The following is a 16,596-nucleotide window of genomic DNA, read 5'->3' as shown; positions in this document are numbered from 1 at the left end:
GTGATTATCAATTTAATGATTAGTAAGAGGGTCACAAATGCTGCCAGGTGAGGCATTTGTGCAGGAGCTCATCTTTCTCAAGGTATTTCAGTCTGCAGCTAGATTTACCACCCAATACTTTCTAATAAATAATGAAAATTCTCATTTAGTTCACAATGAATCATCTCAACTACTTCCTCACTGTCATTTCACCAAAACACAGCATGTCCATCCATCAAATTTGGCAGCAACAAGAACAGTGCCAGACACAGAGCAGGTGCTCAGTAAGTATTAGGTGGATGAATCAATGGATGGGGGTAGGACAGAGGAAAGAAAAGCAATCTCTTATCCTCCAGGATCCACAGACAAAATAAGACAATAATCCTCCATGGATTTCGTTTAACATATTTTCATCAATAATTAAGACTCTGAAGGAATAAACTGCTTATAAACTTGAAGAAATCCATTACAAAGTAAAATCATTAGAGATATTTCACCATCTGGAAACAATAAATCAGTATTTTCTAAGCTCAATTTTTTTAATAAATATTTACTCCCAAACCTCTAATACCCCTTATACGTCATTCATTTTACACAAAAAACTAGGCAATAACCTTCCAAAGCCTAACAGAGGATCCAGGAGCTGGAAGAGAAAAAAAAAAAAAATTTCCCAAGACTGAAAGTAGATTCATTCTACCTTACAGCAAAGCATTTTAAAAGAAAGCCCAATATTAACCACTAACACAGCTGGCCTTCCGTAACTGCAAGTTCCACATCCACAGATGCCACCAACCACAGACTGAAATTATTCAGGGAGAAGGAAAAAAAACAATTCCGGAAAACCCAAAATACCCAAAACTTGAATCTGTCATGCCGGCAATTATTTCTACGGTATTTACAGCGTATTATATGTATCATAAATAATCTAAACAAGATTTAAACGATCAATATATGGGAGGATGTACATAGATTATAGGCAAATACTACCCGTCTTATATAAGGGACTTGAGCATCCATGGACTATGGTATTCAAGAGGGTCCCAGAACCAGTTCCCCATGAATACCAAAGGAAGACAATTCTCCTGTAAAAAGCATCCAAGTAACAAAAGACAGAGTGCAGGAGAACATGACTATCGAGTGAACTTTCACCACTTAAAAGTTTTTCTACTAAGAACTCAGAAATTCAAACTCTGAAATACCTGAGGCACCATAAGTACCAGAATGCCGCTGAGACTTCGGGCCAGATGGAGAGGTTTCCTTCATACGATCAATCACATTTTCCGAAAGCTGAAAAGAGCAACATCAAAATAAAATCAATTATAAGAGAACAAGAAAGAAAACAGTACAATAGCATCCAAGTAAGCCAGTCATCCATGGCAATGTGTGTAACAAATGGCCTGAAGAAATCAGACTAAATCTGATCACTGTGAAACTAAAACCAAGAAGAGTGTTAAGATATCAAGATGCACCCCACAGCACTACTTCATTTCTTCTAATGCAGTGCTCATTGCTCATTATAAATAACTCTTTCCCTCATTCTACACTGTGCACGAAATTGTAATCTCTGAGAAAATGTAAGCCATCAGAACTCCTCCAACTTTCTGCCCTCATCCTCCAAATTAATTTACACTTGCAGCAGGCCTTAGCGCCTTCCTTCCCTCCAGTCCCAAATGAAATGGTGTCCCTCCCACCCTCCCTCCGTTCAAGGCTAACCACAAACAATCCCTCTTTCAGTAGATTTCTTTATGCACCAACTCTGTGCCAGGAACTAGGCTAGACTTCAAGTATTCTAACAGTTGATTCTAACAATCAAGTTGCTTAAAGAGAAGAAACAGACCACCATGCATTTATATAATGTAAAGAATGTTACTTAAGTCAGTTGGCCTGTAATGGAAGGACAGACAGCACAATGGCCAGACGGGCAGGGCATCCAGCCAGGCTTTGGGAGCGGGGCTGGGCAGGAGGTTAAGAAGGATGAAGAGTACTTAGGAACAGAAGGAACAGGATAAGAGTACCATAAGAAGAGGGTATTAGGATTTCCCTGGTGGTCCAGTGGTTAAGGATCCACCTGCCGATGCAGGGGACATGGGTTCAATCCCTGGTCTGGGAAGATTCCACAAGCCACAGGGCAACTAAGCCCATGTGCCACAACTAGTAACAACTACTAAAGCCCGTGCTCCAGAGCCTAGAAGCCACAACTAATGAAGCCTGCGTGCCCTAAAGCCCGTGCTCATCTCCAAGAGAAGCCACCACAATGAGAAGTCCGAGCAATGCAACTAGAGAAAGCCTATGCACACCAACAAAGACCCAGAGCAGTCAAAAACAAATATTTTAAAAATTAAAAAGAAAGAAGAGGGTACCACATGAAGCTACCATTAAGCAGCAGGGCTTAACAGCAAGTGGAAATATCAAACAGGCAGTTGGCAAAAGCACGGAGGCAACGAGGAACACTCAGGCCATGAGCTTTGAGTCATCAGCACCTCTAACCCCTGGGTATCATACCATCCTTTTATTATTTTCTTATCAGGCTTCCCTTGTGGCTCAGCTAATAAAGAATCCGCCTGCAATGTGAGAGACCTGGGTTCGATCCATGGGTTGGGAAGATCCCCTGGAGAAGGGAAAGGCTACCCACTCCAGTATTCTGGCCTGGACAATTCCATGGACTGTATAGTCCATGGGGTTGCAAAGAGTCGGACAGGACAGAGGGACTTTCACTTGTTTTATAGCACTTATCACTATCTGATACTTTGCTGTTTATTGCCTGTCTTGCTCACTAGAAACAAAGCTCCAGGAAAGCATGGATTTGGCGGTCCTGTCCAGTACTATACCCCAGAGCCTCAATAAGCTTGGTTAATTAGTGAATGGTTAAATAAATGAAACAATATGGATGAAGAAAAGAATGGCTGAAGCAGGAAGTTGAGGAGGGGGCTCAGTGAAACAGAAGGTGGAGAGGGAAATAAGATTCTGGATTTTGAAGACTCTTAGTAAATAAATCCTTCAAGTCAGGGGGTTGAACTTGATCCTGAGGGCAGCTAGGCACTACTGAAGGATTTTAAGCAGGGTAATGACACAATGAGACTTACATTTTAGAAAGATCACTCTAGCTACAGTGTGAAGAACAGATTGGAGGGGGATGAGAACAGAAGCAGGAGGACCCCTGAAGGAGACTAAAGGACCAATTAAGAAGCTATTAAGCATATGTCCACACAAAGACTCGCACAAGAATGTGCAGAGCAGCACTATTCATAACAGCAAAAGTGGAAACAATATCCATCTTCTGGTGAATGGATAAACAAAACATTATATGGCCATACAATGGACAAGGATTCATCAATAAAAAGAAGTGACATTCTGAAATAAGCTACAATAAGGACAGACCTAAAAAACAGTTAAGGAAGCCAGGCACAAAAGGCCACATACTGTATAATTTCATTTACCTGAAATGCTCAGAAAAGGGAACTCTATACAGATGGAAAATATCTTAGGTAAGTGGTTGCCTAAGGCTGGAATGAGAATGGAGATTAACTGGAAATGGGCATGAGAGATTTTATTGGGGTGATGAAAATGTTCTAAAACCGGAAAGTACTGATGGTTGCACAATTCTGTAAATTCATTAGAAAGTGCTATACACAGAAAACAGGTGACTTTTATTATATGTAAATTACACCACAATAAAGTTGTTTAAAAAAAAAAGTTAACCTTCACCAAGTGCTTATTAGGTGCCAGGCACTGATGTTAAACCAAGTATTTGGCTCATTTAATCCTCCACAATCCTATGAGATACTTTTATCATGTCCATTGTATAGGTGAGGAGACTGAAGCAAAGCCAGATTAAATAACTTGTGCTAGATCTTACAGGCTGTCAATAATGAAGCCAGGACTCAAATCCAGGAAGTCTGAGAATCAAGGTCACACTCAGATATCCCCTTCACTGCCAGACTCACTGTCTGACTAGATGAGGGTGAAGCAGAAATCATCAAAAAGGTTTACAGGTCAAGTAACGGGGAGAAACAACCCCACCCCTTACCCCCCAACCCCACCATACACCACCACTACATCCTCAGGGACCTTCTTCCAGTTTCTACTTCCTTAACACTCCAATGACTGACTTGTAACCCAATACCAGGCAAAAGTCACCACAGATCAAATAAATAACCTTCTATATTTATACAGGCTTCCCAGGTGGCACCAGTAGTAAAGAATCTACCTACCAATGCAGGAGACACAAGAGAAGTGGGCTGAAGGCGGGCATGGTAACCCACTCTACTATTCTTGCCTGGAGAATCCCATGGACAGAGGACCCTGGTGGGCTACAGTCTATGGGGTAGCAAGCAGTGAGCCACAACTGAGCAAGATATTTATATAAATAAACATCTTTTATATTTACAAAGCACCTAATTTATGACTTCCCTTTAGCATCACTCCCGGCTTCCAGAAACGCAGCCCCCAGCCCCCACGCCACTTTTCCAACATCCCCTTCCTGCTGGTCCTAGGACTCTGCCTGAGTCTCCTCTCTTCTGCAGGCTTCCCCCTCCCTTGTGTTGTTGTTTAGTCCCTAAGTCAAGTCTGATTCTTTGTGACCCCATGGACTGCAGCCCACCAGGCTCCTCTATCCATGGCATTTCCCAAGCAAGGATACTGAAGTGGGTTGCCATTTCCTTCTCCAGGGGAATCTTCCCAACCCAGAGATGGAACCCACATCTCCTGCTCGGCAGGCGGATTCTTACCACTGAGCCACCTGGGAAGTCCTCCCCTGCTGCTGCTGCTGCTGCTGCTGCTGCTGCTAAGTCGCTTCAGTCGTGTCCGACTCTGTGCGACCCCATGGACGGCAGCCCACCAGGCTTCCCCCGTCCCTGGGATTCTCCAGGCAAGAACACTGGAGTGGGTTGCCATTTCCTTCTCCAATGCATGAAAGTGAAAAGTGAAAATGAAGTCGCTCAGTCGTGTCCGACTCTAGCGATTCCACGGACTGCAGCCCACCAGGCTCCTCCGTCCATGGGATTTTCCAGGCAAGAGTACTGGAGTGGGGTTAGTCCTCCCCTGCCCACCCTTATATGCTAGAGGGCTCCACATTCTGTTTTTTGCCTTGATTTCTTCTCACTCCACGTGCTCTTGGTGGTACTCTCATTCACTCCCCTGATGTTTTATTAATAACTGCTGTTGATTGATTAATGAATTCTAAACCCATTATCTCCAGTCCAAGACCTGTATCCCAAAAGGCAGACCTAAACACCGAGTTGCCTAATGGACACCTCTCCGGGGACAGACCACAAGCACCGCCAACCCAACATGTCCCAAGCTGAATTCACATTTGCCAAAAAAGACCTCTGTGTCCTCTTGCTTTCCTTATCTCATTCATGACACCACCTCCACCCAGCTTCCTAAATCAAAACTCAGGAGTTCTCAACTCTTCTCTCTCCCTCATTCTCTGAGCCATGACCTCCTCAACCCCTAAACAGCTAATGAATTTGCCGTCCCTTCTCCCATCCTGTTTCCCCTGCCCTAATTCATGGCATCCTCAATATCCCTCCTAAAATACAAATGATTATGGTAATTCTCACTTCAAGTCCTTCAACAGCTACCTCTCTTGACAAGAAAGGCCAAATTTTTTTGCATGGCATTCAAGACTCCCTCTTCTTTTGGTTATGGCCTCATTCTCCAACCGCAACTTCCATGGCTTTTCCCTCAGCACTTCATAAGCTGTTCTCTACCCACACTGGCCACTCGCTGCCATCTCTTTGCCTTTATTTTTGCCTACAATGCCTTCACACCTTGGGACAGAACTGCCTTTCAAACTTCAGCTCAAAACATCCGCAAGTCATCCCACGCCAACTCTGCCTACCCAACAGGAAGGACCCCTCCTGTGCCGCCCACGGGTACCTCGCACAAACGTCCAGTGCTCCAGTGACAGAACAAGCGTCTGCCTTTCCACAACACTGTGAGCGCCTACGCTGGAGAGTCGCCCAACAAGGCTGACTAGGCCGAGCACTAACGGAGGCCCTTGGGAAACATCAATGAACACGAAACGGTCTGTAGCTGAACAGTTACTTGTATCTCAGGACCCAAATCAGAACGGAGGTGAGACAGCAAAGGGAAAGTCGACAGCTCAAAAGCTGTGATCTTTGAAGGAGAAACCATGACTCCTTTCTCAGAAGAGAAGCGGAAGTTAGGAAGGACAGTGCCCACAGACTCGGCTTCTCTATCAACTGACAGCCACGGAGACTGCTGCCTCAACTTATCTGCAAAGCTGAGCTACTTCATAGGAAGAACTCCTTAAGACTGACCCCAATCCTCTCAACTCACAGGTGAGCAAAAGAGAGATTCTAAGTGCTATCCAGCTACTGGTAGCATCAGGACCAGCAACCAGTAACCCCATTCTCTCGTCCCATGCTTTCTCTGCTGCTAAATAATACACTCCTTATCCCACACATGTATCACTTCCTCGTGAGGAAATAAAATGAGGCTTATTAAGTTTTGGAATCTTAAAGCTATATTTATGGATATATAATTTGAAGTTTACTCAATATAATGTAATGTACTAATACAAAATATACAATGTACTGTATTAACATAGCATGCTGTAATATATATTTTATATTACGTACCATATTACTACATATTATCCTCTAATACATCTACTATGTTACATATGTAATATAATTTATGTGCTTAAAGCTAATATCAGATCAGATCAGTCGCTCAGTCGTGTCCAACTCTTTGCAACCCCATGAATCGCAGCATGCCAGGCCTCCCTGTCCATCACAAACTCCTGGAGTTCACTCAGACTCATGTCCATCGAGTCAATGATGCAATCCAGCCATCTCATCCTCTGTCGTCCCCTTCTCCTCCTGCCCCCAATCCCTCCCAGCATCAGAGTCTTTTCCAATGAGTCAGCTCTTCGCATGAGGTGGCCAAAGTACTGGAGTTTCAGCTTTAGCATCATTCCTTCCAAAGAAATCCCAGGGCTCACCTCCTTCAGAATGGACTGGTTGGATCTCCTTGCAGTCCAAGGGACTCTCAAGAGTCTTCTCCAACACCACAGTTTAAAAGCATCAATTCTTCGGTGCTCAGGTTTCTTCACAGTCCAACTCTCACATCCATACATGACCACAGGAAAAACCATAGCCTTGACTAGACGAACCTTTGTTGGCAAAGTAATGTCTCTGCTTTTAAATATGCTATCTAGGTTGGTCATAACTTTCCTTCCAAGGAGTAAGCGTCTTTTAATTTCATGGCTGCAGTCACCATCTGCAGTGATTTTGGAGCCCAGAAAAATAAAGTCTGACACTGTTTCCACTGTTTCCCCATCTATTTCCCATGAAGTGATGAGACCGGATGCCATGATCTTCGTTTTCTGAATGTTGAGATTTAAGCCAACTTTTTCACTCTCCACTTTCTTGTGAGCTAATTTGACATATATGATTTTATACCTTACAAAACGATGGCCCAAAATAAAGGAAGAAGCACTGGTCACTGACTAGCTATATAACCCCTCAATGGGCCTCCCTTTCCTCATCTGGAAACTAGGAAAGTAACACCTAGCCCCGGAGTTACCGAGGAGGAAGGGTTCCAAGATGCAATGCAAATAACTGATACAGCTCCAGCCACCAGGACTTCAGCAGCCCACTTATCTCAGTTCACTCTCATCAGCTGCACCAAGTTCATATGGGGATCCTTCTCTACGTGGTACGTGAAGACAAGGCCTGCATGAGTCCTGGTCTGACTAAAGGTGCCCATCTATCCCTATCTATGGAATGTGAAGTCAAGTGGGCCTTAGAAAGCATCACTACGAACAAAGCTAGTGGAGGTGATGGCATTCCAGTTGATCTATTTCAAATCCTGAAAGATGATACTGTGAAAGTGCTGCACTCAATATGCCAGCAAATTTGGAAAACTCAGCAGTGGCCACAGGACCGGAAAAAGTCAGTTCTCATTCCAATCCCAAAGAAAGGCAATGCCAAAGAATGCTCAAACTATGGCACAATTGCACTCATCTCACATGCTAGGAAAGTAATGCTCAAAATTCTCCAAGCCAGGCTTCAGCAATACGTGAACCATGAACTTCCAGATGTTCAAACTGGTTTTAGAAAAGGCAGAGGAACCAGAGATCAAATTGCCAACATCCGCTGGATCATGGAAAAAGCAAGAGAGTTCCATAAAAACATCTATTTCTGCTTTGACTATGCCAAAGCCTTTGACTGTGTGGATCACAATAAACTGTGGAAAATTCTGAAAGAGATGGGAATACCAGACCACCTGACCTTCCTCTTGAGAAACCTATATGCAGGTCAGGAAGCAACAGTTAGAACTGGACATGGAACAACAGACTGCTTCCAAATAGGAAAAGGAGTACGTCAAGACTGTATATTGTCACCCTGCTTATTTAACTTCTATGCAGAGTACATCATGAGAAACGCTGGGCTGAAGAAGCACAAGTTGGAATCAAGATTGCCGGGAGAAATATCAATAACCTCAGATATGCAGATGACACCACCCTTATGGCAGAAAGTGAAGAGGAACTAAAGAGCCTCTTGATGAAGGTCAAAGAGGAGAGTGAAAAAGTTGGCTTAAAGCTCAACATTGAGAAAATGAAGATCATGGCATCTGGTCCCATCACTTCATGGCAAATAGATGGGGAAACAGTGGAAACAGTGTCAGACTTTATTTTTCTGGGCTCCAAAATCACTGCAGATGGTGACTGCAGCCATGAAATTAAAAGACGTTTACTCCTTGGAAGGAAAGTTATGACCAACCTAGATAGCATATTCAAAAGCAGAGATATTACTTTGCCAACAAAGGTCCGTCTAGTCAAGGCTATGGTTTTTCCTGTGGTCATGTATGGATGTGAGAGTTGGACTGTGAAGAAACCTGAGCGCTGAAGAATTGATGCTTTTGAACTGTGGTGTTGGAGAAGACTCTTGAGAGTCCCTTGGACTGCAAGGAGATCCAACCAGTCCATCCTAAAGGAGACCAGTCCTGGGTGTTCATTGGAAGGACTGATGCTGAAGCTGAAACTCCAATACCTTGGCCACCTCATGTGAAGAGTTAACTCATTGGAAAAGACCCTGATGCTGGGAGGGATTGGGGGTAAGAGAAGAAGGGGACAATAGAGGATGAGATGGCTGGATGGCATCACCGACTCGATGGACATGAGTTTGAGTGAACTCCAGGAGTTGGTGATGGACAGGGAGGCCCAGTGTGCTGTGATTCATGGGGTCGCAAAGAGTCAGACACGACTGAGCGACTGAACTGAACTGATGCTCTTTGCATTAAAAGTACAATGTCTCCTTCAACCTAAACATTACTTCTTATTTTATTGGTAACTTTTATTTATGTGGTTTATCTGATGCCTCAAAACTTGCTGCTGCTACTAAGTCGCTTCAGTCGTGTCCAACTCTGTGGGACCCCACAGATGGCAGCCCACCAGGCTCCCCTGTCCCCGGGATTCTCCAGGCAAGAACTGAAGTGGGTTGCCATTTCCTTTTCCAATGCATGAAAGTGAAAGTGAAGTCGCTCAGTCTTAGCGACCCCATGGACTGCAGCCTACCAGGCTCCTCCATCCATGAGATTTTCCAGCCAAGAGTACTGGAGTGGACTGCCATTGCCTTCTCCGCAAAACTTGCTACTTAATGTCAAATTCAATCAGTTCAAAGGATTTCCCAATAAGGTCTTTGGTCATACTTCAGTAAATTTATAAGTATGTCATTCAAGGGTACACAATTCATTTTTTAAGTCGATAAATATGTTGTAAGGTTGCCTTGAGAGTCTACCTATTTTTTTTTGTTCTTAGAATTACTCATACATGTTTTCAGAAGTCTTTCCAAAGGAGCGCCCATGGCACCCTACAGTTGCGTCTCTGCTTACTCCAAGCCTGATCTACCGTCTCCCCAGTCTGGTCACAACTAGGCTGATGGAAGGCAACAGCCAGGCTATCCTTTGTATTTCAAACTGATACCCGCTGAGCTGACACCCCAGCTTCAATAATGAGTTCAGGCCTCGCACTCACCTGATCTCTGTTAACTGGGGACTCACTTGCTAAGCAGCTGACAAGGTTTAGAGATGCCAGCCTGTTATACAATCTGCAGCTAGAGAACAACTCTTCTCTGTGAGGCAAACTGACCCTGATGCTGCTAAGTCACTTCAGTCGTGTCCAACTCTGTGCTACCCCATAGACGGCAGCCCACCAGGCTCCCCTGTCCCCGGGATTCTCCAGGCAAGAACACTGGAGTGGGTTGCCATTTCCTTCTCCAATGCAAAAAAGTGAAAAGTGAAACTGAAGTCGCTCAGTCGTGTCCGATTCTTCGTGACCCCATGGACTGCAGCCTACCAGGCTCCTCCATCCATGGGATTTTCCAGGCAAGAGTACTGGAGTGGGGTGCCATCACCTTCTCCAAAACCAACCCTAGAAGGGGTCAAAGGTAAAACGTAAGCTTCTGCAAGAGCTGGACAACCAGCCTCTGTATAAGCAGCAACTTCTTTAGGAAGCATCTTTCCTTAAATAGGATACCTCTTTTAGAAAAGCTTTTTCCTGTTTAAATATCCATACCTGCCATACCTGGTTTCCAGACGATCTCTGGAATCTCCATCAAGGCAAATACCAAGTGCAATTTACAGAAATTATTTGTGGTAAAGAAGAGTGACAGAAACCCCTCACCCACCCACCCACATTAATGCTAGAACTATGCCCTGAGGTCCATGGATTCAGAAGTCTATGGATTAATTTCTCAATTGTATGCAAAATTTTCTGCTTATTGCATTATTATGTGCAGAGTCCAAAGCCTACAGATTTACGGTAGTCTGTGAACTGAAAGTTAAGAACCCCTGTTCTATTGGGGCTTCCCTGGTGACTCAGATACTAAAGAATCTGCCTGCAGTGCAGGAGACCCGGGTTCTACAATTAGTGAGAACCAAAGAATGGGGCCTGCCAACAGAGCTGAATTCCGTTCACTGACTTATCTGCCCTATTCTCTACTACTCCTAAAGGTGTAGTTAAGTAAACAAGGCTTGCCAAGTCATGGTCCATACTACTCCCCACACCAACATGTGCTCGACAGAAGAGGAAAAGTTGTGGGTCATCTTCCATAGTCTTCCCACTCATCTCTTCCCACCCACCTTCATTGGTCTTATCTAAAATTAGAACACACCACTCATCAACCCAGAATCTAGTATTTTCTCAGAAACAAGAGACTGGGACAGACAAAGATCAAGTCTTTCTACTTCCAAGGAACAGAGTCAAGGGGGAGGAGAACTCCCTGTAAGTTCCCCCTAAGACGTCAAGATAGGTACCACATGAGACAGAAATGAATGCGACCCACAGCCCCATAATAGTTTTTCTCAACTTCTTCCAGGTGCTGCTTGTCAAAATGATTAAAAGACTCAGACTCATTTTTCTCACTTGGTCCTCTTTCCATGCAGCATAGGTCATTTCCTTTTCAACTACCATTTCAAGACTTCAAAAACTGCCACTAGTATTTGAAAGAAATTACTCCTAAATACTTACTTAAGGGGGAATATATTCCATACTACAAACACATATATATAAACTGTAACTTTCAGCTCGTGTCTGTAGTTCATCACTCATATTCTTTGCCTTTGTTATCAGCGGAAATCATGAACTTCTCCTCTCTGTATAAAATCCTAGAAAGCTTAGCATGGTAATATATATACCCAAGGGATTCACAGAACCTAAAGTGGAAAGGGGCCAATCATTTACCTGATAACATTCCTCAACCATCCCAGTGACAGACGGGATTTGCTGACTCTGTTAATGGACCCTCTGTAGGATCCTTAACCACATCCCATGTGAAGTAATCTCTTCATGCAGGGGCTCTTAACTCTAAGTCTTCCCAAAGCATGAGCTGTGTTCCACATTAGCATCCCTGCTACCGTAACTGGCTCCTATGAATTTCAGCTTGCAACTTCAAGGCAAGTTGCAGAGATTAGTTTATGCCTGGGAAGCATGATAAATATTACTCTGAAAATGATACTTATTGAAGTTGACATTTGCTCTGGAAGAGTTCACTCACAGCTTTGATGTTTCAGATAAACTTGTGCAAGATTGAGTGGAAGGCACACTTTCCAAACAGGCTCAGCAGGTGCCCAGAAAAATCCTATTAACCACATGCAATATGAGTAATCAAAACGCTTGGTCTTTCGATCACAAGAAATTTAGTTTAGACTTGGAAAGGAGGACAAGGCAAAAGGGTGGCCTTTCATCCAATCCATGAGTTCAGATTCAAAGCTGGAGTCAGGTGTAAGAACACAGGTTATTTTATGGAAGGGGGGAGAGGGAGTTGTTGACTGGTGAGAATTAAGGGAAAGAAAAAACCAGGACCCTACAAATAACCGTGAAAATAGCACATGGTGGGTGAGAAGACACTTCAAACTCAACATTTTAGGTAGGTCCTTTAATCGCCAGCTGATGAGGACCTCAGCAAGAAAAATCTGGAAAAACATGATCTATTAATAAATGCAGCCTAGTTACTAAAAGCCTTATGTCTGCTTACTCAATATGACTCCTCGTACATTAAGATAAATGAAGATGAAATTACTATCCTTATCCAGTGGAACACAAAATCGGTTTTCCAGCAGCGACTGAGTCTGCTGCACTGCTGGCACACTCTTATTATTTTTATTTCAAAAATTAAAGTTTTATTGTTATGAAAAAGGGTAACTACAGGTGATATGGTCACAGTGGTCCAAAAGAAAATGCTCTAAACACAGAAGCAGTGGGTGCGGAAAAGTGGTGTGCACCGAAGTAAGGGGAAAGTATCAGAGAAACAAGTTATTCTCTTAGCAAGAAACTAACAAAAGGGGTCTAAAGTGGGCAAGATGTGGTAAAGCCCAAAACCACTGGAGAGAAACACATGTAGGAATTAAACAGTGTTTAGGGGAACGCATTTTTTAAAAAATTTCTACTGGAGAGCAGCTGATTTACTGTGTTGTGTTAGCTTCTGCCGCACAGCACAGTGAATCAGAGCGATATATACACATACATCCACTCTTGTTTTTCTCAGATTCTTTTCCCGCACAGGCCGTTACAGAATATTGAGTACAGTTCCCTGTGCTGTACAATAGGTTCTCACTAGTTATTTATTTTACATATAGTAGTGTGCATATGTGGCAAACTCTTACTCTTATGAGTAAAAGCATAAATGTTGGTCAACTGGGAAAATCTGGAACGTGTTCAGCAGCCAAGCTGAACTAACCTATCTGCAATTCAATACTGAAGTTTGGGCCTCATGAGCACCATGTTTCAATCAACTGAGCTAAAACAGTAGCTCTCTCATGGGAAATAAGAAGTGCTGCAAGCTAAAATATATATATATATCAGTTTAAAAACATCTAGAAAACACACAGACAAAAAAATCACACAGGCAATCAGTTGTAGAACCCAGAAGTCCCTTCCCCAGTCCATATCCCTTTAGGTATACCTGTGGGAACACAATATGCTCTTATTTTTTAATCTATTGATTATTATTCAGTTCATGTAAGGTTACACATCCATCTCCTTGCCCAGCTCCAAAAACAATTACTACTCATGTGCATAGTGAACACCCTCAGAGTACCAGACCCTGCCAGATGCTTACATGCGTGCTCAGCCATTCAGTCATGTCTGACTCTTTGTGACCCCATGGACTGTAGCCCGCCAGGTTCCTCTGTCCATGGGATTCTCCAGCCAAGCATACTAGAGTGGGTTACCATCCTCTTCTCCAGAGGATCTTACAACCCAGGGGTTGAACCCGGGTCTCCTGTTTGAGCCACCAGGGACGCTTACGTACATCAAATTCTCAAAAGCAGTGTCTGAATTCATAAGTACTGCAAGTATGCTGCACACAGCTGCTGAGAAGCACACCTGGCACCACACTAAGGTTTGCCTGGTTCCAAAGAACATGCTCTTACCACTGGACTCTCAAAGCGTCTTACAACATGAGATGTAGAAGGAACCCTATCATTTTAATAACAACTACCTTTTATTAAAAATCTACAATGTGCTTTAAATACTTCATCTTCTTAGCACAATCAAGAGATGATACTCCCCTTTGGCGATCCAGGAATATAATCAGGGAAGTGACCTGTCCAAGAACGCAGACCAGAAAATGCCTAATTAACTTAACTGAGGTCTGTTCAACAACTAACTGATGTTCTTTTGACCACGACCTCAAAGAAATCAGAATGATACCTAAGTACTCAACAAGTCAACAGCACACTACTTTTAGGGGAAAGTGCAAGAGGCTGAGCATGGCTACAAGAAACTCACAGTGCCGCCAGACGCACAAAATTTCAGAATTAGAAGAGATGAGAGGCTACAGGTGTACTCAAACCCCACCACTCTGCAGGTGAGAAAACTGAAGCTCAGAGATCGAAAATCATCCTTGAAAAAGAATTTGAAGCAACAGGGAGAACGCTGCAAGGGCAATCCAGGTGAAGGGTATAAACTGAAGCAAAGCAAAGCACCGAGGTCACAGGGAGCATTATGTGCTTGAATTAGAACAGTATAAAATGTACTCCATGAGAAAGAAAAAGTAAATAAAAGAATATTTCCACCAAATTGAACAGCCGAAGGACATAGCTTCTTTTCCTATACAGTTTTTTTTAAAGGGGCTTTAAGAAAATCTCTCCATTTAATCTAACCTCAAACTTTCTTCATACTTAACATATTTAACCTTGTCTAATACTTGACGTGAATCTCTGTGCTGTAGCCCAATTCTCTCTTAATTTTGTTTGCTGCCATCGCTGTGCCTGTACTAAAGCATGAGAACATGAACTTATACGTTTTTCTAGCCAACTGCCTTCTCAACCCAAACTTACTTTTCTTCTTCACCCTCTGGTGTGTAACACTCAAAGCTTCTGAAGGCAAGATTAATCAAGTCTCCGCATAAAACTCAGAGCCTACAGAAATTTTTAGTTTAAAGAGTACCAACTAAACCTCAACAGTGCAAAGAATGCTGCCTCAGACATCTTATTACAAAATGCGGTACCACCATTCATTAATGCAAGGAAATGCTGGCCACAGACCAGAAGTTGAGCTCAACAGTCTGTTTTCATAAAGAAAACTTTAACAAATTCTTCAAGGTAACAGTTGCAAAGTAAAAAAGTTTTTTAACATTTCAAATATTTAAGAAGTTTTAATTCCTCATCATCAATGCTAAAAAGAATTTACACATTTACTTACACTGGTTGTGTAGTACAGAGGAAGGAAAACAGAATAAAACTTTCTGGGGTCAAACTGCTTTATCTACTAGGTTCAGTCATCATACTTCAAATACCTGAGGCTGCTAATTCAGGTGCAGTGGAGGGTGTGTTGATGAAGTGAGTGCTGGTATACTGACACCCTAGAGAAAAATCAAGCTTTCAGTTTATGTATGAAGCATGAGCAGGGGCATTTAAAATTTTTCTCCAACGTCTCGGTCAAAACAAACTGTACTGCTCCTAGTGACATGAAAACTTGCAAACCTATCTCAAGTCCTATGAGGCCGGCAGACGTTAGTCTAGAAGCCACTGGGCCTAGTCCAAAATTTGGGCACAACAGGCCACAAGAGGAGGCGTCTGAGAAAGACAAGATATCAAGCGAAAGTGAAGAAGGGAGAAGCCAGAAGTCACCTGAAGCAAGGCAGAAAAGTCTAAGGTGTGGGTGGGTGGGTGTTGGGGGAATGGGGACTTGTCAGTGGAAGAGTATTCAACAACAGACACTACATAAAGAGTTCCTTAAAACGCCAAGTTCATCCTAAGAGAGGTCATGTGAGCAGGGAAAAAGCAGGGTTTGAATTCTGAATCCAGAAGACAAGCCCATTTCACAGGTGGGTACAGTGAGGCAGGGGTTTCAAATAAAGTCCCAGAACTACTAAGCAATACAGTCTAAACTGGTCTTTGAGCCCTTACAAGGTCTAAATCAACCTGGCATCCCCCAGTCGCCCCAGCACAGTGTTCAGCACTTGGCACACAGCAGGAAATATCTCTGAATAGATGTCCCAAGTCTTGAGAAACTTCAACCTTCTTTGCAAGGAACTCAGCTTTGGGCCGAACAACACTTTGGTGGCAGAACTGGGGGAAAGTAGGCCGAGCAGAACCTGGAAAGGCAAGAGATACGGGGTTCGAGTCGGAATGCTGGCCCTCCGCCCGCCCACTGTCACTCACCCGGATGCCCTTCACCACGGTGATGTTCTCATTCTCGTCCGCCTCGAAGGTGACCCGACGAGTGCTGGCCGTCCCGCCCATGGCTTCGGCTACTGACCCCGCCGAGACCTAGCACGGACCCACAGGCACCACAGGTCCCACGGGCACACACGTGTGTGGACGGGCCCAGACTCCTGTCTTGCACAGCGGGAGCAAGGCCACGACCCCAAGAGGCAAGGAGAAGGCGCCGTCCTGAGCTCCCGCCTCCTCCGGTCACGTGACACAACAACACTTGACTCCAATTGGTCAAAGATACGAACTGCCCGCCTCTACAAGGTAGGGGCTCTCGGATTGGTTAGCGCAGACCCGGATGCTATGACAACAGGTGGTTACTGACAAGGTTTCCGGAGCCCCTGGGTATAGTGGGAATTGTATTCTCGATCTGGCGCGATGGGTGCTGGAACTTTTCTCGCCTTCATATTTTGAGGTCCAGAGGAGTAT

General features: G+C 43.8%; 1 protein-coding gene across 2 annotated transcripts in view; it reads right to left on the bottom strand.

Moving 5' to 3' along the window:
• The window catches only part of CHCHD3 (coiled-coil-helix-coiled-coil-helix domain containing 3), a 292,378-nt gene extending 276,010 nt beyond the window's left edge, over window positions 1-16,368 (bottom strand). Inside the window, exons 1-2 of one of the 2 annotated variants that reach the window (XM_027538962.1) lie at window positions 16,117-16,368; window positions 1,179-1,266 (exon numbers count right to left, since the gene is read on the bottom strand). In XM_027538962.1, the coding sequence (XP_027394763.1) occupies window positions 1,179-1,266; window positions 16,117-16,197 (169 nt within the window). In that variant the 5' untranslated portion in view covers window positions 16,198-16,368. The remainder of the gene's footprint in view (window positions 1-1,178; window positions 1,267-16,116) is intronic. The other variant, XM_027538963.1, reaches the window with a different exon arrangement.
• Window positions 16,369-16,596: the final 228 nt, after the last annotated feature.

The sequence above is a fragment of the Bos indicus x Bos taurus genome, chromosome 4, assembly GCF_003369695.1.
Source record: "Bos indicus x Bos taurus breed Angus x Brahman F1 hybrid chromosome 4, Bos_hybrid_MaternalHap_v2.0, whole genome shotgun sequence".
Taxonomy (NCBI): Eukaryota; Metazoa; Chordata; class Mammalia; order Artiodactyla; family Bovidae; genus Bos; species Bos indicus x Bos taurus.
The sequence above is the reverse complement of the archived record's forward strand: the minus strand, read 5'-3'. Positions and strand labels throughout refer to the sequence as shown.